This window comes from Somniosus microcephalus, chromosome 28 (assembly GCF_052327205.1).
Source record: "Somniosus microcephalus isolate GS21.2 chromosome 28, FLI_Smic_1.0, whole genome shotgun sequence".
Taxonomy (NCBI): Eukaryota; Metazoa; Chordata; class Chondrichthyes; order Squaliformes; family Somniosidae; genus Somniosus; species Somniosus microcephalus.
This window is the reverse complement of record NC_141014.1, coordinates 32,488,994-32,511,577: the sequence shown is the minus strand read 5'-3', so window position 1 is coordinate 32,511,577 and position 22,584 is coordinate 32,488,994. Positions and strand designations below refer to the sequence as shown.

At 41.6% G+C, this 22,584-nt stretch overlaps 1 protein-coding gene across 3 annotated transcripts in view; it reads right to left on the bottom strand.

Moving 5' to 3' along the window:
• The window catches only part of mybpc2a (myosin binding protein Ca), a 112,057-nt gene that overhangs the window by 43,100 nt on the left and 46,373 nt on the right, over positions 1-22,584 (bottom strand). For all 3 annotated transcript variants that reach the window (XM_085969737.1, XM_085969739.1, XM_085969738.1), the window contains 8 exons: positions 21,827-21,959; positions 16,950-17,074; positions 16,267-16,372; positions 12,570-12,736; positions 4,188-4,353; positions 3,733-3,839; positions 1,748-1,777; positions 1,148-1,290 (listed from right to left, as the gene is read on the bottom strand). In XM_085969737.1, the coding sequence (XP_085825863.1) occupies positions 1,148-1,290; positions 1,748-1,777; positions 3,733-3,839; positions 4,188-4,353; positions 12,570-12,736; positions 16,267-16,372; positions 16,950-17,074; positions 21,827-21,959 (977 nt within the window). The remainder of the gene's footprint in view (positions 1-1,147; positions 1,291-1,747; positions 1,778-3,732; positions 3,840-4,187; positions 4,354-12,569; positions 12,737-16,266; positions 16,373-16,949; positions 17,075-21,826; positions 21,960-22,584) is intronic.

The following is a 22,584-nucleotide window of genomic DNA, read 5'->3' as shown; positions in this document are numbered from 1 at the left end:
GTCGAGGCCCTCGGCATCTTTGTGGACAGCAGTAAAGAGAAACAGCCTCAGCCAGTCAGGCGGACGCCCTAAAAGCAACAGAAGGTACGGGAGGTGTCTACACGCTGTTGGACTTTGAAGAACGTGTCCAATTTGTAGAAAAGCGCTGAGGTAAGTAATGAGGATCACTGCCAATTATCTCCCACTGCCATGTACAGGGGCGGGGTGGGGGGGGAATGACTGTGAGCTCTTTGCTACAAATGAGCGGTTAATCAGACTCATTTGTGTCAATTTCCTTCAGCGATCTCTTCTCCTGCTCAACCCACAAACAGCCAGCCCCCACCCCCCCCAAACCCCGGGCCTGTGCTGTCAGGTCCAATGCTGCAAATTAATGAGATTTGCGAATCAGCTAAATCCTGAGTAAATGTTCATGTTTCCCACCAACCACCCCCCCCCCCCTTAATGAAAAACACTGAACGTGGGTTAATGTGTTACTGAGCGTCAGACCCATTTAGCCCCAGGAGTAAATGTTCGCAATGTAGGCGAAAGTTAGCACCTGTTCTCGTTACGATGTCTCACAAAATGACTTCTTAGTGAATCGCCTAATCATACATAAATTAAACTCTGAAGAGAATAGTGGGTAAAAGAAAGAATTTGCATTTCTATAGCGCCTTTCACGATCTCAGGACATCCCAAAGCGCTTTACAACCAATGAAGTACTTTTTGAAGTGTAGTTGCTGTTGTAATGTAGGAAACGAGGCAGCCATTTTGTGCACAGCAAGCTCCCACAAACAGCAATGAGATAACAACCGGATAATCTGTTTTTAGTGATGTTGATTGATGGATAAATATTGGCCCAGGACACCGGGGAGAACTCCCCCCTGCTCTTCTTTGAAATAATGGCGGTGGGATCTTTTACATCCACCTGAGAGAGCAGACGGGGCCTCGGTTTAACGTCTCATCCGAAAGGTACCTCTGACAGTGCCGCACTCCCTCAGCACCGCACTGGGAGTGTCAGTCGTGATTTATGTGCTGAAGTCTGGCGTATCAGGCTGGCCGTCTGGAGTGCCAGAGGGTGGCCGTCTGGAGAGTGCGGGGAGGAATTGGCAATAAAAAACAAAGCACAAGAACCACCTGGGGGAAGGTGGAAACGACTGGAGATGCCTACTTGATCTGACTTGAACCAGTTAACAGTTGGAGGAGGTTCACCGCTGATGTCAACATCCAGCCGGAGCTTGTTACCAGCTACCACAACAATGGTATTATGGGAAACCACACTGCCTGTGCAGTCAAGGTGGATCTTGGGAGGCTCTGTGTTTAAAAAAAAAAGAAGTTTAGAAGTGGACAGGGAGAGAGAGAGAGAGAGAGAAAGCAAGATAAAGAGGAAAAGAGATGGGAAAAAGAGAGAAAGAAAGAAAGAAGGAAAGACAGACAGAAAGACAGAATAAACAGAAAGAAAGAAAAGAACAAACAGAAAAAGAAAGAAAGGAAGGAAGGAAGGAAGGACGAAAGAAAGGACGAAAGAAAGAAATAAAGAAAGATGCAGACAAGAAAGTGAGGCAGAAACAGAAACAGGCAAAGACACACACTTTCAGGAGGGGAAACATACACAACAAAAAATATATAGTCACCGTGGGGAGGAGGTCTTATTACACAAGACACAACAATCCACTTGGTTGATCTCTCAGTTTAAATTAAAAATGCAAACATTATATTTAAAACGAATGATTTCACCACGACATTTAGTTTCAATATCCAAATACCTCACCTTGTCGGGGGACATATTCAATTTTAATCTCTGAAAAACACAAGAGAAAGAGAGTGAAAATAAAATGATCAGCTAAAGAAAACAAAGAGCTTTGTTACCATTTATTGATTGTCAATAACCTGGGATAGAAACATGGGAACAGGAGGAGGCCGTTCAGTCCCTCGAGCCCGTTCTGCAGTTCAATGAGATCGCGCCCGATCTGTCTCCTAACTCCATCCACCTGACTTGGCTCCATATCCCTCAATACCCTTGGTGAGCAAAAATCAATCGCTGTCGGATTTTAAATGATTAATTGAGCGAGCATCTACTGCTTTTTGTGGGAGAGAGTTTCACACTTCCACCACCCTTTGCGTGAAGGAGTGTTTCCTAACTTCTCTCCTGGATGGCCTGGCTCTGAGTTTAAGGTCATGTCCCCTTGTCCTAGACTCGTCACCAGTGGAAAAAGTTTCTATCTACCCTATCAATTCCTTTCAAAATCCTAAAAACAAAATCACCCCATAACCTTCTATATTCCAGGGAATACAAGCCTAGTTTATGTAATCTCTCCTCATAATCTAATCCTTGGAGCCCCGGTAACATTCTGGTGAATCTGTGCTGCACTCCTTCCAAGGCCAATAGATCCTTTCTAAGGGGCGGTGCCCAGAACTGTGTACAGTGCTCCAGATGTGGTCTAACCAGGGCTTTGTATAGCTGTAGCAAAACTTCCTCCCCCTTTATATTCTAGACCTCTAGAATGCTTAATAATCTTCATCAGGACTAGAATGGAATAGTGTACTGGTCACTGATTCAGAGCCTTTACCAGGTGGTCTAAAAATATAGAACTCTCTAGTTTGTGACGAATATCACTGCACTTATTCTGCGATCTCTGATCCTTCAATAGCATCTTCATTGCTCCAATCTGCAGTCTTTTGGTTTGTTTACAGTCCTGTATCTATTGTGTGTACCCAATTATAGTCCTGTATATATCACATATCCCCAATTACAGTCCTGTATATATTACATATCCCCAATTATAGTCCTGTATATATCACAATATCCCCAATTACAGTCCTGTATATATCACATATCCCCAATTACAGTCCTGTATATATTACATATCCCCAATTATAGTCCTGTATATATCACAATATCCCCAATTACAGTCCTGTATATATCACATATCCCCAATTACAGTCCTGTATATATTACATATCCCCAATTATAGTCCTGTATATATCACATATTCCCAATCACAGTCCTGTATATATTACAATATCCCCAATTACAGTCCTGTATATATCACATATCCCCAATTACAGTCCTGTATATATTACATATCCCCAATTATAGTCCTGTATATATCACATATTCCCAATCACAGTCCTGTATATATTACAATATCCCCAATTACAGTCCTGTATATATCACATATCCCCAATTACAGTCCTGTATATATTACATACCCCCAATTATAGTCCTGTATATATCACATATCCCCAATCACAGTCCTGTATATATTACATATCCCCAATTATAGTCCTGTATATATCACATATTCCCAATTACAGTCCTGTATATATTACATATCCCCAATTACAGCCCTGTATATATTACATATCCCCAATTACAGTCCTGTATATATTACATATCCCCAATCACAGTCCTGTATATATTACATATCCCCAATTACAGTCCTGTATATATTACATATCCCCAATCACAGTCCTGTATATATTACATATCCCCAATTATAGTCCTGTATATATCACATATTCCCAATTACAGCCCTGTACATATTACATATCCCCAATTACAGCCCTGTACATATTACATATCCCCAATTACAGCCCTGTATATATTACATATCCCCAATTACAGCCCTGTATATATTACATATCCCCAATTACAGCCCTGTATATATTACATATCCCCAATCACAGTCCTGTGTAGACTATGTGCATTAACAGGGACAATGGAAGCTCTTCAAATGGCTCAGCAACTCTTACCCAAGAAGTTGAGCTTGGCAGAGATGGAGATGGCGTAGCCATTTGGAATAAACGTGTAATCAGCTTCATCCTCTGGAGTGATGCCGTCAATCACAAGCTTATGAAACCTGTGGAATGGAAAAGGGATGATTCAATGTCCAAGTCACAGAGGGGCTTCAAGCCAGCAAGCTCAATGGCAGCGTAGCCATGGAAACCAATGATACCAAACGGGGTCAAAACAGTAATTGATTAATACTATTTTCCAGCACTCCATTCCTGATCTTCAGAACCATCTTTCGCTCGGGACACGATATCTGGCAGATGTCTCTGCAGACCAGAGGTGAAGTCCTGCATGACAGCAGATACAAGTGTGGATGGCATCTGTCTGACTGCCTGGGAGGGGTGGTGGCGGGGTCGGGGAGTTTCCACAGTAGAAATCCAGTGAATTGCCACTGCAGGAGGAGGGCACCACATACCTGCCTTGGTGAGTGATGTGGACGCGATTATTGGCAATCGCCTCCACCCCATTCTTCAGCCACTTGCCCGTGACCTTCTCATCAGACACCTCACACTTGAAGACAGCCTGCTCCTGAGACTTCAGTGTCAGATCAGCAAAACTCTGCAATACCTTCAGGACCTTGTCTGAAACACAGACGCAAACACAAAAGACTCACTTCATGCTTCCACTGCCAGATCATAGCAACCCGCCGCATTAAAAAAATGACACCCCGTCGCCAATGTTCCTTCTAAGGTCCGTGGCGGCGCAGTCATCTCAAAGGTCCCGCACAGGCCACTCATCGGCTTTTACACTGTAAATACGGCACATGCGCAGAAATTTAAACTGCAAAGCGCTAATAGAAACGAGCCGCGCAGAACATAGCACAGCTTACACGGAACTTTGCTCGTCTCCCTTCCTGGTTCTTTTGCCAATTACTTTAAATCTGTCACCATCCTGCCAGTGGAAACAGTTTCTCCCTATCTCCTCTGCCGACATTTTGAACACAACGACTAAATTTCCCCTTAACCAGGACGAAAACTGTACTGCTTCTTTTTTGAATTTGTAGCGCCAGACATAGTGGACAAACCAACTGGTGAGAGCCGATCAGATGACTGTAGGTTTCTCTGTGTACAAACGTTCGAGGCCCTTCCCTGCAGTTCGGCACTGGTCTCAATATATGGAACTACATATTTTGTGTGAACCCAATTACAGTCCTGTTACAGTCCTGTAAATATTACATATCACCAATTACAGTCCTGTAAATATTACATATCACCAATTACAGTCCTGTAAATATTACATATCACCAATTACAGTTCTGTAACTATTACATATCCTCAATTACAGTCCTGTAAATATTACATATCACCAATTACAGTCCTGTAAATATTACATATCACCAATTACAGTCCTGTAAATATTACATATCACCAATTACAGTCCTGTAAATATTACATATCCTCAATTACAGTCCTGTAAATATTACATATCACCAATTACAGTCCTGTAAATATTACATATCCTCAATTACAGTCCTGTAAATATTACATATCACCAATTACAGTCCTGTAAATATTACATAGCCCCAATTACAGTCCTGTAAATATTACATATCACCAATTACAGTCCTGTAAATATTACATATCCTCAATTACAGTCCTGTAAATATTACATAACCCCAATTACAGTCCTGTAAATATTACATATCACCAATTACAGTCCTGTAAATATTACATATCCTCAATTACAGTCCTGTAAATATTACATATCACCAATTACAGTCCCGTAAATATTAATATCACCAATTACAGTCCTGTAAATATTACATATCACCAATTACAGTCCTGTAAATATTAATATCACCAATTACAGTCCTGTAAATATTACATATCACCAATTACAGTCCTGTAAATATTACATATCACCAATTACAGTCCTGTAAATATTACATATCCTCAATTACAGTCCTGTAAATATTACATATCACCAATTACAGTCCTGTAAATATTAATATCACCAATTACAGTCCTGTAAATATTACATATCCTCAATTACAGTCCTGTAAATATTACATATCACCAATTACAGTCCCGTAAATATTACATAGCCCCAATTACAGTCCTGTAAATATTACATATCCTCAATTACAGTCCTGTAAATATTACATATCCTCAATTACAGTCCTGTAAATATTACATATCACCAATTACAGTCCTGTAAATATTACATATCCTCAATTACAGTCCTGTAAATATTACATATCCCCAATTACAGTCCTGTAAATATTACATATCACCAATTACAGTCCTGTAAATATTACATATCCTCAGTTACAGTCCCGTAAATATTACATATCACCAATTACAGTCCTGTAAATATTACATATCCTCAATTACAGTCCTGTAAATATTAATATCACCAATTACAGTCCTGTAAATATTACATATCACCAATTACAGTCCTGTAAATATTACATATCCTCAATTACAGTCCTGTAAATATTACATATCACCAATTACAGTCCTGTAAATATTACATATCCTCAATTACAGTCCTGTAAATATTACATATCACCAATTACAGTCCTGTAAATATTACATATCACCAATTACAGTCCTGTAAATATTACATATCACCAATTACAGTCCTGTAAATATTACATATCACCAATTACAGTCCTGTAAATATTACATATCACCAATTACAGTCCCGTAAATATTACATATCCTCAATTACAGTCCTGTAAATATTACATAGCCCCAATTACAGTCCTGTATATATTACATATCCCCAATTACAGTCCTGTATATATTACATATCCCCAATTACAGTCCTGTTAATATTACATAGCCCCAATTACAGTCCTGTATATATTACATATCCCCAATTACAGTCCTGTATATATTACATAGCCCCAATTACAGTCCTGTATATATTACATAGCCCCAATTACAGTCCTGTAAATATTACATATCCCCAATTACAGTCCTGTATATATTACATAGCCCCAATTACAGTCCTGTATATATTACATAGCCCCAATTACAGTCCTGTATATATTACATAGCCCCAATTACAGTCCTGTATATATTACATATCCCCAATTACAGTCCTGTAAATATTACATATCACCAATTACAGTCCTGTATATATTACATATCCCCAATTACAGTCCTGTATATATTACATATCACCAATTACAGTCCTGTAAATATTACATATCACCAATTACAGTCATGTATATATTACATATCCCCAATTACAGTCCTGTAAATATTACATATCACCAATTACAGTCCTGTAAATATTAATATCACCAATTACAGTCCTGTAAATATTAATATCACCAATTACAGTCCTGTAAATATTACATATCACCAATTACAGTCCTGTAAATATTACATATCCCCAATTACAGTCCTGTAAATATTACATATCACCAATTACAGTCCTGTAAATATTAATATCACCAATTACAGTCCTGTAAATATTAATATCACCAATTACAGTCCTGTAAATATTACATATCCTCAATTACAGTCCTGTAAATATTACATATCACCAATTACAGTCCTGTAAATATTACATATCACCAATTACAGTCCTGTAAATATTACATATCACCAATTACAGTCCTGTAAATATTAATATCACCAATTACAGTCCTGTAAATATTACATATCCTCAATTACAGTCCTGTAAATATTACATATCCTCAATTACAGTCCTGTAAATATTACATATCCTCAATTACAGTCCTGTAAATATTACATATCACCAATTACAGTCCTGTAAATATTACATATCACCAATTACAGTCCTGTAAATATTACATATCCTCAATTACAGTCCTGTAAATATTACATATCACCAATTACAGTCCTGTAAATATTACATATCTCCAATTACAGTCCTGTAAACATTACATATCCTCAATTACAGTCCTGTAAATATTACATATCACCAATTACAGTCCTGTAAATATTACATATCCTCAATTACAGTCCTGTAAATATTACATATCACCAATTACAGTCCTGTAAATATTACATATCCTCAATTACAGTCCTGTATATATTACATATCCTCAATTACAGTCCTGTAAATATTACATATCACCAATTACAGTCCTGTAAATATTACATATCACCAATTACAGTCCTGTAAATATTACATATCACCAATTACAGTCCTGTAAATATTACATATCCTCAATTACAGTCCTGTAAATATTACATATCACCAATTACAGTCCTGTAAATATTACATATCTCCAATTACAATCCTGTAAATATTACATATCCTCAATTACAGTCCTGTAAATATTACATATCACCAATTACAGTCCTGTAAATATTACATATCCTCAATTACAGTCCTGTAAATATTACATATCACCAATTACAGTCCTGTAAATATTACATATCCTCAATTACAGTCCTGTAAATATTACATATCACCAATTACAGTCCTGTAAATATTACATATCCTCAATTACAGTCCTGTAAATATTACATATCCTCAATTACAGTCCTGTAAATATTACATATCACCAATTACAGTCCTGTAAATATTACATATCACCAATTACAGTCCTGTAAATATTACATATCACCAATTACAGTCCTGTAAATATTACATATCCCCAATTACAGTCCTGTAAATATTACATATCCCCAATTACAGTCCTGTAAATATTACATATCACCAATTACAGTCCTGTAAATATTAATATCACCAATTACAGTCCTGTAAATATTACATAGCCCCAATTACAGTCCTGTATATATTACATATCCCCAATTACAGTCCTGTAAATATTACATATCCTCAATTACAGTCCTGTAAATATTACATAGCCCCAATTACAGTCCTGTATATATTACATATCCCCAATTACAGTCCTGTAAATATTACATATCACCAATTACAGTCCTGTAAATATTACATATCACCAATTACAGTCCTGTAAATATTACATATCACCAATTACAGTCCTGTAAATATTAATATCACCAATTACAGTCCTGTAAATATTACATATCCTCAATTACAGTCCTGTATATATTACATATCACCAATTACAGTCCTGTAAATATTACATATCCTCAATTACAGTCCTGTAAATATTACATATCACCAATTACAGTCCTGTAAATATTACATATCCTCAATTACAGTCCTGTAAATATTACATATCACCAATTACAGTCCTGTATATATTACATATCACCAATTACAGTCCTGTAAATATTACATATCCCCAATTACAGTCCTGTATATATTACATATCCTCAATTACAGTCCTGTAAATATTACATATCCTCAATTACAGTCCTGTAAATATTACATATCCTCAATTACAGTCCTGTAAATATTACATATCCTCAATTACAGTCCTGTAAATATTACATATCACCAATTACAGTCCCGTAAATATTACATATTCTCAATTACAGTCCTGTAAATATTACATATCCTCAATTACAGTCCTGTAAATATTACATATCCCCAATTACAGTCCTGTAAATATTACATATCCTCAATTACAGTCCTGTATATATTACATATCACCAATTACAGTCCTGTAAATATTACATATCCTCAATTACAGTCCTGTAAATATTACATATCCTCAATTACAGTCCTGTAAATATTACATATCCCCAATTACAGTCCTGTAAATATTACATATCCTCAATTACAGTCCTGTAAATATTACATATCCCCAATTACAGTCCTGTATATATTACATATCCCCAATTACAGTCCTGTAAATATTACATATCCCCAATTACAGTCCTGTATATATTACATAGCCCCAATTACAGTCCTGTATATATTACATATCCCCAATTACAGTCCTGTATATATTACATATCCCCAATTACAGTCCTGTTAATATTACATATCCCCAATTACAGTCCTGTTAATATTACATATCCCTAATTACAGTCCTGTAAATATTACATATTGCCAATTACAATCCTGTATATATTACATATCCTCAATTACAGTCTTGTAAATATTACATATCCCCAATCACAGTCCTGTGAATAATACATATCCTCAATTACAGTCTTGTTAATATTACATATCCTCAATTACAGTCCTGTATATATTACATATCCTCAATTACAGTCCTGTATATATTACATATCCCCAATTACAGTCCCGTAAATATTACATATCCCCAATTACAGTCCTGTAAATATTACATATCCCCAATTACAGTCCTGTAAATATTACATATCCCCAATTACAGTCCTGTATATATTACATATCCCCAATCACAGTCATGTATATATTACATATCCCCAATTACAGTCCTGTATATATTACATATCCCCAATTACAGTCCTATAAATATTACATATCTCCAATTACAGTCCTGTATTTATTACATATCCCCAATTACAGTCCTGTATATATAACATATCCCCAATTGCAGTCCTGTAAATATTACATATCCCCAATTACAGTCCTATAAATATTACATATCTCCAATTACAGTCCTGTAAATATTACATATCCCCAATTACAGTCCTGTATATATTACATATATCCCCAATTACAGTCCTGTTAATATTACATATCCCCAATTACAGTCCTGTTAATATTACATATCCCTAATTACAGTCCTGTAAATATTACATATTGCCAATTACAATCCTGTATATATTACATATCCTCAATTACAGTCTTGTAAATATTACATATCCCCAATCACAGTCCTGTGAATAATACATATCCTCAATTACAGTCTTGTTAATATTACATATCCTCAATTACAGTCCTGTATATATTACATATCCTCAATTACAGTCCTGTATATATTACATATCCCCAATTACAGTCCCGTAAATATTACATATCCCCAATTACAGTCCTGTAAATATTACATATCCCCAATTACAGTCCTGTAAATATTACATATCCCCAATTACAGTCCTGTATATATTACATATCCCCAATCACAGTCATGTATATATTACATATCCCCAATTACAGTCCTGTATATATTACATATCCCCAATTACAGTCCTATAAATATTACATATCTCCAATTACAGTCCTGTATTTATTACATATCCCCAATTACAGTCCTGTATATATAACATATCCCCAATTGCAGTCCTGTAAATATTACATATCCCCAATTACAGTCCTATAAATATTACATATCTCCAATTACAGTCCTGTATATATTACATATCCCCAATTACAGTCCTGTATATATTACATATCCCCAATTACAGTCCTGTATATATCACATATCCCCAATTACAGTCCTATAAATATTACATATCTCCAATTACAGTCCTGTATATATTACATATCCCCAATTACAGTCCTGTATATATTACATATCCTCAATTACAGTCCTGTATATATTACATATCCCCAATCACAGTCCTGTATATATTACATATCTCCAATTACAGTCCTGTATATATTACGTATCCCCAATTACAGTCCTATAAATATTACATATCTCCAATTACAGTCCTGTATATATTACATATCCCCAATCACAGTCCTGTATATATCACATATCCCCAATTACAGTCCTATAAATATTACATATCTCCAATTACAGTCCTGTATATATTACATATCCTCAATTACAGTCCTGTATATATTACATATCCCCAATTACAGTCCTATAAATATTACATATCTCCAATTACAGTCCTGTATATATTACATATCCCCAATTACAGTCCTGTAAATATTACATAGCCCCAATTACAGTCCTGTATATATTACATATCCTCAATTACAGTCCTGTATATATTACATATCCCCAATCACAGTCCTGTGTATATTACATATCCCCAATCACAGTCCTGTATATATTACATATCCCCAATTACAGTCCTGTAAATATTACATAGCCCCAATTACAGTCCTGTATATATTACATATCCTCAATTACAGTCCTGTATATATTACATATCCCCAATCACAGTCCTGTATATATTACATATCCCCAATCACAGTCCTGTATATATTACATATCACCAATTACAGTCCTGTATATATTACATATCCCCAATTACAGTCCTGTATATATTACATATCCCCAATCACAGTCCTGTATATATTACATATCCCCAATCACAGTCCTGTATATATTACATATCCCCAATTACAGTCCTGTATATATTACATATCCCCAATTACAGTCCTGTATATATTACATATCACCAATCACAGTCCTGTATATATTACATATCACCAATCACAGTCCTGTATATATCACATATCCCCAATTACAGTCCTATAAATATTACATATCCCCAATTACAGTCGTGTATATATTACATATCCCCAATCACAGTCCTGTATATATTACATATCCCCAATTACAGTCCTATAAATATTACATATCTCCAATTACAGTCCTGTATATATTACATATCCCCAATCACAGTCCTGTATATATTACATATCTCCAATTACAGTCCTGTAAATATTACATATCCCCAATTACAGTCCTGTATATATTACATATATCCTCAATTACAGTCCTGTATATATTACATATCCCCAATTACAGTCCTGTATATATTACATATCCTCAATTACAGTCCTGTATATATTCCATATCTCCAATTACAGTCCTGTAAATATTACATATCCTCAATTACAGTCTTGTATATATTACATATCCTCAATTACAGTCCTGTATATATTACATATCCTCAATTACAGTCCTGTATATATTACATATCTCCAATTACAGTCCTGTAAATATTACATATCCTCAATTACAGTCCTGTATATATTACATATCCCCAATTACAGTCCTGTATATATTACATATCCAATTCTCCATGGCTGGCCAGTGAAATACCTTCCACAATCAGATCAGCCTCTGATTCTCCCCCGTTAGTCTTGATTTTGTAGCGTCCACCGTCCTCCTTGGTGGCCTCATTGATGATCAAGAAATGCTTCTTTTGGTCCTTCTTGATGCGATATTTCATGCTGTCCTCACGGGTCAGCTCCACCCCGTTCTTTGTCCTAAAAGAATACAACAACCCCAGAAAAGGGAAGTAGGGAAGTTACGAGTTTTGGAAAGCCCCGCACACCATGGATGAGAGCCCAGCCCTCAGCTCTGGATTCACCTCACTAATACTCTCCGCCTTCCTCTTCTCCTTTTTTGAGGATTGGGTCGACTGGGCCTGTATTCACTAGAGTTTAGAAGAATGCGAGGGGATCTCATTGAAACGTATAAAATTCTGACAGCGCTAGACAGACTGGTTGCAGGGATGATGTTTCCCCTGGCTGGGGGAGGGGGTCTAGAACCAGGGGTCACAGTCTCAGGATACGCGGTAGGACATTTAGGACTGAGATGAGTAGAAATTTCTTCACTCAGAGGGTGGTGAACCTGTGGAATTCTCTACCACAGAAGGCTGTGGAGGCCAAGTCACTGAATATATTTAAGAAGGAGATAGATTTCTAGACACAAAAGGCATCAAGGGTTATGGGGAGAGAGCGGGAGTGTGGTATTGAGATAGAGGATCAGCCATGATCACATTGAATGGCGGAGCAGGCTCGAAGGGCCGAATGGCCTACTCCTGCTCCTATTTTTCTATGTTTCTATGATGCTCCTCAAAACCATGCTTTAGTCCTAATACCTCCTTGTGGCTTGGTGTAAAATTTTGAGGATAAGGCTCTCGTTAAGCGTCTTGGGACATAAAGGCGCTGTATAAATGCAAGTTGTTGTTGTTGTACTAAGCCGCACCGAGCTTCTCTCCCAGGTTCAGCCCTTGGGGAATGTGCTGAATTAGTTCATGGCAGCTGGGGCGGTGCTGGCAACCGGCTTTCAGCCTCCTGGGCTGCAGAAGGAGACAACTGGCCGGGGCTCCAGCTGCCGACCTCCGCTGCAAAGCCTTTCCGCCATCTTCAAGGCACAAGTCCGGAGTGTGATGGAATACTCGCCAGCTGCCTGGATGAGTGCAGCTCCAACAACACTCCTGTCAAGAAGTTCGACACCATCCAGGACAAAGCAGCCCGTTTGATCGGCACCTCATCCACCACCTTAAACATTCACTCCCTCCACCACCGGCGCCCCGTGGCTGCAGTGTGTACCATCTACAAGATGCACTGCAGCAACTCGCCAAGGCTTCTTCGGCAGTACCTCCCAAACCCGCGAACTCTTCCACCTAGAAGGACAAGGGCAGCAGTCACATGGGAACACCACCACCTCCAAGCTCCCCTCCAAGTCACACACACCATTCCTGACTTGGAAATATATCGGCCGTTCCTTCATCGTCGTTGGGTCAAAATCCTGGAACTCCCTCCCTAACAGCGCCGTGGGAGCACCTTCACCACACGGACTGCAGCGGTTCAAGAAGGCGGCTCACCACCACCTTCTCAAGGGGCAATTAGGGGATGGGCAATAAATGCCGGCCTTGCCAGCGACGCCCACATCCCAGGAACGAATTTAAAAAAAATCAGCTCAGGGTCAGGCTGGGCCGTAATCACCTTCCTGGCTGAACAGTGTGGAAACGGATTGGGCCTTCACGAGAGGGTCTGGAAGCCTGCCCACACCCATGGAGTCTCACCCCAGCAATGGTAGCGCCTCCAGGAGAGGAGGCAGAAAAAGCTTCACGAGAAAAGAAAAATATTCTCAATTTTAAACCGGATTTGAACATTGGTCCAGTTATTGTAAATGTTCCGCTGCTGGGGAACAATGTCTGGCAGTTGCAGTTAAACACACTGGTATAGTGTTAAAGGCTTCAGATTGAAAGTTTAGAAAAAGGGTGGTGGGTGGAGGGGGGGGGGGGGAAAGGGAGGAGGCTCATGACAGGTACCAGCATAGACTAGTTGGGCTGAATGGCCTGGTTCTGTGCTGGAAAAAGGTGGCAGAGGTCAGGTGGAGGAGGTTGCATACCTAAGCTCCGCTCGGTTTGGGTGTCTACAATTGGGTGTCTAATGTGACTGGACACTCGATCAGGACCACAGTCTGAAGTGAATCACTTTTCAGTCTTCGCCTCTCTTCTGAATATATAGGGCTCGGGCTGGTGGCCCGTTCAACAGACGTTCCATGAGAAACCACGAATGCTGGGATACTGAAAGGAAGACTGGAAATGCACAGTATTTGTGAGGATAGGGCCCCCCACCCACCTCCTCCAAACAGAGCAGAATTCAATGTCACCTTCAGAACCCTCCATGGACCTCTGCCACCTGCCTCCTTCTATCCCCTGCTGCACCCTCCGGTCCTCTGACCCTTACCCGTCCTTTGACCCTACCATTGGTGGTCCTGCCTCAGTCCAGCTCTCCGACACTCTCTCCTTAAAGCCTTCTGCCGGTCCACCTCTCTCCTCCCACCCTTTACAAACCGCCTTTTGGAATCAGCTATCAGTCAGCCCTCCTAACCTCTCCCGTTCTGGCTTGGCATCCATTCATAGAAACATAGAAAAATAGGAGCAGGAGTAGGCCATTCGGCCCTTCGAGCCTGCTCCGCCATTCAATATGATCATGGCTGATCCTCTATCTCAATACCATATCCCCGCTCTCTCCCCATACCCTCAATGACGTCTGTTTTAGGGAGAGTCTTGAGCTTTTTTTCATGTTAAATATGTAATGTAAATGTAAATTATATTATGGATAATAGGGAGATAAATAAGTAAAAAGATTGAGCTCAGGGGTGTCAGAATTGGTCTCAGCACCCCCAAAGGTAAGGGCGGTGGATTCCTGCTCTCAGTGATACCTACTGGGTTGCATGTTTAACTTTAGTTGAAACACAGAATCTTACAGCACAGAGGGAGGCCATTCAGCCCATCGTGCCTGTGCCGGCTCTTTGCAAGAGCTCTCCAATTAGTCCCACTCCACCTGCTCTTTCCCCATAGCCCCACAAATCTTTCCCCTCCAAGTATTTATCCAATTCCCTTTTGAAATTTACTATTGAATCTGCTTCCACCGCCCTTTCAGGCAGCGCATTCCAGATCACAACAACTCGTGTAAATAAAATTCTTCTCATCTCCCCCTCTGGTTCTTTTGCCTTCAATCTGTGTCCTCTGGTTACCAACCCACCTGCCAGTGGAAACAGTATCTTCTTATTTACTCCATCAAAACCCTTCACGATTTTGAACACCTCTATTAAATCTCCCCTTAACCTTCTCTGCTCTAAGGAGAACAACCCCCAGCTTCTCCAGTCCTCTCCACATCTATCAAAACCCTTCAGAAATCATGGATGAAGAATGAAATCTGCACTGTTGGGGGTGGGGGCGCAGTGTAACCTAGCTCGTTACCCTCTCCAGGAGGGGAGAGGAGCAAACAGGGTGACGTAAGAAAACTACTAGGCACTTGGTCTAAGCGTTAAACAAAGCTTTAATCAACTGTTTTACAACATGGAGGTCTAGTTGTGTCCTTCACTAGTTCCTGTTAAGAATGTCCTGAGCAAGCTGGGCCCATGCCCGAGTATTTATACTCTCCCTGGACAGCGCCACCCGCAGGCCGCTCAGTATTATTTCATGAGTCTTTCTTTCATGAATGACTGATTCATGTCACAGGCCGTGGAAGGGAAGAGATGGAAAGGTACTTACCAGACAACTACCGCCCCTTCCTCCGAGACATCACAATCGAACTCAACCCGGTCGTCCACGAATACATGCTGGTCATCCAGGGGCACAATGATGACAACGGGGGGTTCTGTGAAAGAGACAGACAGATTAACATTTACAAGGGGGGGGGGGGGGCGAGTTATCAGGTTCTCCTGAGCACTTACACTGGGAGATGGGGAGGGGGTTGAATTTCCTCCACGCGCCAGTTGAAACTATTTTATTATTCAGCATTGCATCTTTAAAAGCGGGTCAACAATCTCTTAGAACAGTGCAGGGATCCACTGACCTGGACCTCGCCCCGGTGTGCTAAAAGTAGAGCGCGGCGGAATTTCAACTCAGAGTTGCGGTTGTATCCTGGCTGGCTCGGGATTTCAGGCATCAGCCTTGTGGCTCAGTGGCTAGCATCCTCGCCTCTGAGGAGGCTTGTGTGAGGCATGAACGCCGGCATAGACCATTTGGTTCGAATGGCCTATTTCTGTGCTGCCTGTACGTTCTATGTATAAAGTCAGAAGGTTGTGGGTTCAAGTCCCACCCGAGACTGAAGCCCAAAATCTCGGCTGACACTCCCAGTCCCCAGGGAGCGCATGTATGGCATTCCCACTTCCCCCTGCTCACTGCTCCCCACCTCCTCCCTCTGTTAGAAATAACAGTGACACGGGACTAACCTCTCACGAAGAGGTCAGCGTTGCACTTATCCTCGCCAATGACACACTCGTATTCAGCATCGTCTGCCAAGGTGCAGTTCTTAATGGTCAGGACCCGCTTCAGCCCGATGACCTCAAAGATGTACCTGCCGATGACGGAAGGGGAGGGAGTAAGTCATTGAGAAAACATACAAAGCGAGAGAAAAGAGGAGCATTGCAAAAACGGGGAGGAAGCCCTCATTAAGCAGTCGACGATGGGACGATTATATCAAACTGGCAGATCACCTGTGGAGTTGCTTCAAGTCACTGAGATCCAGCATGTTTAAGCATGATGGGCCGAATGGCCTCCTTCTAAGCCGTAAATTTCTATGATTCTATGAGTCGGAGGGGGAAGTGCGATAGGAAATAAGTGTGACGGTAACTGGAAGTGTTTGTTATACAACAACAAATTTATACAGCGCCTCTAATGTAGTAAAACATCCCAAGGTGCTTCACAGGAGCAATTATCAAACTATATGGCCCAGAAATTCGGGTCTCCACAGGTGAGTACGCACGGGGTACTCACCCGTAGGCACTACGGAAGTGCCAGTTTCGTGCATGCACTGCGCATGCGCGGGAAACCGGAACTTCCGTTCCCTTAAAGGAAGGGGTTCAGAGGTCGAACGCGTACGCCGGAGAGGCAGCGTGTACGCCTGGAACTTACGTTTTTTTTTGCAGGTTTTCCCGGGAGGGTAAGTCTCCAGGAGTTACACTTTTAAAAAGCAGTCACAAGGCCTGCTTTTAACAAGGTAAGTGGTGAATTAATTAAAATTAAAACATTTTTTCCACAGGTTTATTATTTTTAAATACTTTAAAGAAAGGTAAGTTTATTTTTAGCCCCGTTAAAAAATGTAATTAATTTTTTCAAAAATTTAAATTATTGTTTATGTTATTTTCTGTAATTTATAGTTATTTTAAAAATGTGGTTTAAAAAAAAATTTATTTGAAGTTTTAGTGATGTTTTGAGGCTTACAGTATTTATAGTTTTGACAGGTCTTCCTGCCAATTTTATGAATGGGCATTTCCCTGCTACCATTGGCTCCCCATGGCCCACGTGATCCCAGGGGACGCTTCGAACTAACTGCGCCCCTGGGATACGCAAGCACTGCACGCCGGCAGTTGGAGGAGGCCCAGGATCAGAATCCCATGCGGGCCCACAGCACAACAGCCGGCACGCTAGGTAAGTGCAGGTCGGAGGCTTGCACCCACGGGAAGCCCCCGACCTGAATTTCTGGGCAAATATTTGACACCGAGCCACATAAGGAGATATTAGGGCAGGTGACCAAAAGCTTGGTCAAAGATGTAGGTTTTAAGGAGCGTCTTAAAGCAGGAGAGAGAGGCGGAGAGGTTTAGGGAGGGAATTACAGAGCTTAGGGGCCCAGGCAGCTGAAGGCACAGCCGCCAATGGTGGAGCGATTAAAACCGGGGGATGCGCAAGAGGCCAGAATTGGAGGAGCGCAGAGATCTCAGCGGGTTGTAGGCCTGGAGGAGGTTACAGAGATAGGCAAGTCTGTTTTAATGCATTATGTAGATTTGGGGCAAGCTCCAAAGGGTAGGAAGGAGCTGGACTCCCAAAACAAAAAAACCCCCACCAAATGCCCAAACCCATCGAGCTCACAGTTCAATGGGAGCAGCAGCAATGGGGACCCACACGCCACGAGCCACTGCTTTCAAGTGAGGAGGTGGGAACAGTAGGCCAGGATGAAACAAAACCAAAAAAAAGGTGACCAGCACAGACAATGGATCAACTGCTTCCAGCAGAGCTTTGACAAACCAGCACTTCCCCATAGGGGGCATCAGAGAGCCGCTGCTGTGATCTGGGAGTGTCTCTATTTACAAAGCAGAAGCATTTATAGCCAGTGGCTCGGTGGGCTAGGACAGAAAAGAAACATCTCCATCGGCAGTCACAAACTATGGGGTCGCAAGTCGACTTGGGGGGTTGCGCAAAAACGGGTGGTTTTGCGTCTCACCGCCCGTTATACGCCCGGCCCTATATTCAATTGCATTTTATTTTTTATTAATTCATGGGATGTGGGCAAGGCCAGCATTTATTGCCCATCCTTCATTGCCCCTTGAGAAGGTGGTGGTGAGCCGCCTTCTTGAACCGCTGCAGTCCGTGTGGTGAAGGTGCTCCCACAGTGCTGTTAGGGAGGAAGTTCCAGGATTTTGGCCCAGCGACGATGAAGGAACGGCCGATATATTTCCAAGTCAGGATGGTGTGTGACTTGGAGGGGAACTTGGAAGTGGTGGTGTTCCCGTGCGCCTGCTGCCCTTGTCCTTCTAGGTGGAAGAGGTCGTGGGTTTGGGAGGTGTTGCCGAAGAAGCCTTGGCGAGTCGCTGCGGTGCATCTTGTAGATGGTACAGACTGCAGCCACGGTACGCCGGTGGTGGAGGGAGTGAATGTTTAAGGTGATGGATGGGGCGCCAATCAAGCGGGCTGCTTTGTCCTGGATGGTATTGAGCTTCTTGAGTGTTGTGGGAGCTGCACTCATCCAGGCAAGTGCAGAGTATTCCAGCACACTCCTAACTTGTGCCTTGTATACAATTTTTAAAAACTTGTGCCTTGTAGATGGTGGAAAGGCTAGGGGAGTCAGGACGACATCAATGGAACTGTATATCGGGCGGTCGATTCGAAACCGCCCTTATTTTCACTACCACCCCAAGATGAATTTCTACCCGGTCACATTTAAAAGACTAGCCAATCTCCCGTGGCATTGCTCAGTGCGAGTCTGAAGTGTGACAACCCTGGTGCGACAGGAAGTGAATGTGATGCTTACAGGAAGTGCACGCTACGCGGAGGCCTCGTAATACGTTACTGGCAGGTCTGCTGTGGCGTTGCTGATGGGAAGTTGATTGATACGGTCTTTTACTGTCCCTGCGACTGTGCAAACGGTGGCAGATTTCACCGAGCCACTTACACCGTGACAGGTGCGTTTTTTAAAAAAAAACTAAAAGCCACTTTAATCTTGTGGAGGGGAAAAAAAGCATGTTCTTAGTTTGCAAAGGCACTAAGCATTTGTAAAGCATTTACTGCTGGTGTCGCCAGCAATAATATCGGTCGCTGAGAGGGTTGGGTTATCGGCTCTGGTGGGACAGAGTCCTGGAGGCTTCATCGTCTGATCTCCTGCCTCCAGCTGCCCCGCCCAGTCAAACAGTCTCTCCCCTCCGATTGCCATATATTTTTTATAACTAATCAATCAAAGTGCTGAAGGAACTTTTGAAAAAGAAAACACAATTTAAAAAAAAAAGATTTTTCTCCCGGGTCCTGGAGATTAATCTTCCATTCTTGGAGGCGCCAGGGCCAATCCTGGAGGGCTGGCCACCCTATTGGAGGATAGTACTAAGGGGAGAGTAAAGGCACAGGTAAGAGAGAAGGTGGGGGTGTGTGGAGGTCATGGGAGGTCAGGGTTCGTGAGGTCAGGCACCAGGAGACGTGATGTAGGTCGGGGTGAGTAACACATCAGAACATAAGAAATAGGAGCAGGAGTCGGCCATTTGGCCCCTCGAGCCTGCTCCGCCATTCAATAGGATCATGGCTGATCTCCTACCTCAGCTCCACTTTCCCGCCTGATCCCCATATCCCTTGATTCCCTTAGTATCCAAAAATCTATCGACCTCTGTCTTGAATATACTCAACGACTGAGCCTCCACAACCCTCTGGGGTAGAGAATTCCAAAAATTCACCACCCTCTGAGTGAAGAAATTTCGCCTCATCTCAGTCCTAAATGGCCGACCCTTTATTCTGGGACTGTGACCCCTGGTTCTAGACTCCCCAGCCAGGGTAAACATCCTCCCTGCATCTACCCTGTAAGAATTTTGTATGTTTCAATGAGATCCCCTCTCATTCTTCTAAACTCTAGAGAATATAGGCCTAGTCTACTCAATCTCTCCTCATAGGACATGAGGTGCAAAGGTTCGAGGCCCGACCACTACTAACTAGGATATGAAACTGGGGTTTGGGAGAATGCCACAACACCAATCCAAAAGCAGGAGGCGGGTCGGATGAGTAGGCCCAAGGCCAATCCTCGTATTTGCAATAAAAGGAAACAGGATGGATGCGGGGGGTGGGGGGAGTGGCTAGGCCACTGCCCTAGGCTTGAAATTGGAATCAGGTGGCTGCACACAGGTCGGAGGTAGTAGGGGGTCCCTGGTGCCTCAAAAAATCAGGTAGAAAACCCAGAAATTGAGTTCAAAATTACCAAAAAAAAAACAAGCCAGAAATGCCCAACAATCAGGTTGGTGGAACAAAATGGTTGGTGGACCTGGTGAATCTAATGGTGGAAGGCCAATGGTATGAGTTACAAGGAGAGATTACACAAATGAGGATTGTATTCCCTAGAACTTAGAAGGTTCAGGGGAACGGATAGGGTAGAGAGAGAGAGAGAGAGAAACTATTTCTGCTGGTTGGGGATTCTAGGACTAGGGGGGCATAGTCTAAAAATTAGAGCCAGGCCTGTCAGGAGTGAAATTAGGAAACTCTTCTACACACAAAGGGTGGTAGAAGTTTGGAACTCTCTTCCGCAAACGGCAATTGATGCTGGATCAATTGTGAATTTTAAATCGGAGATTGATAGATTTCTGTTAACCAAAGGTATTAAGGGATGCGGGTATATGGAGTTAGCTTGCAGATCAGCCGTGATCTCATTGAATGGCGGAACAGGCTCAAATGGCTGAATGGCCTCCTCCTGCTCCTGTGTTCCTATTACAGTGACAGCCAAATGTTGACATAGGGTTTTCCCATTCTAAAATGTTGACATAAAATTGTAACACGGGGCGCTAAGGTTAGAAGGTGGGCAGGAAGTCCAGGCCTTTCATCACTCTAGATAGACATCCCAAAGAAATTTACCATTCCAACGTACCTGCCACTGGGTCTGACCTCCTTCCCATTCTTGTACCATTTCACGTCCATATTGTGTCCTGCCAGTTCCACAGACATTTTAACTTTGCCTCCTTTGTCCACCTGGTATGCACTTTCCAGTCTTTTCGCAAACGCTGAGCAATGCCGATTAAAAAGGGGGGGGGGGAAAAATGTAAAAACCCAAATTAACTATGAAGTAGGAAAGCACCATTTTTTTTAAAGTCAGGGACAGTGAAGACACAAATACAGTAACATCTGGCTTGAAAAGAGACGAGTTTCCCATTGGCCTGCTACTGCACCGCTCCTGTGCGTCTCAGTGCCGATTCCTGTACACGCACTGACATGAATCAGTCATTCATGAAAGAAAGATTTATGAAATAATACTGAGTGGCCTGTGGGTGGCGCTGTCCAGGGAGAGTATAAATACTTGGGCATGGGCCCAGCTTGCGCAGGACATTCTTAACAGGAACTAGTGAAGGACACAACTAGACCTCCATGTTGTAAAACAGTTGATTAAAGCTTTGTTTAACGCTTAGACCAAGTGCCCAGTAGTTTTCTTACATCACGCACTGTTCAGACTGGGCTAATGATTGACTTTCAAGCAAAGTAAAGTTTTGAAGGGTTGATTTTTAAAAACTTTTTGGGCGATCGACCGGGGAGGGGAGGGTGGGGGGAGGGGGGTGGTGATCACTGTGCTGGTGGGATGCTCGTTCTGGTGGCAAAGAGGTCTTCCCCACCCCCCAACTGCCATTTTGAGGT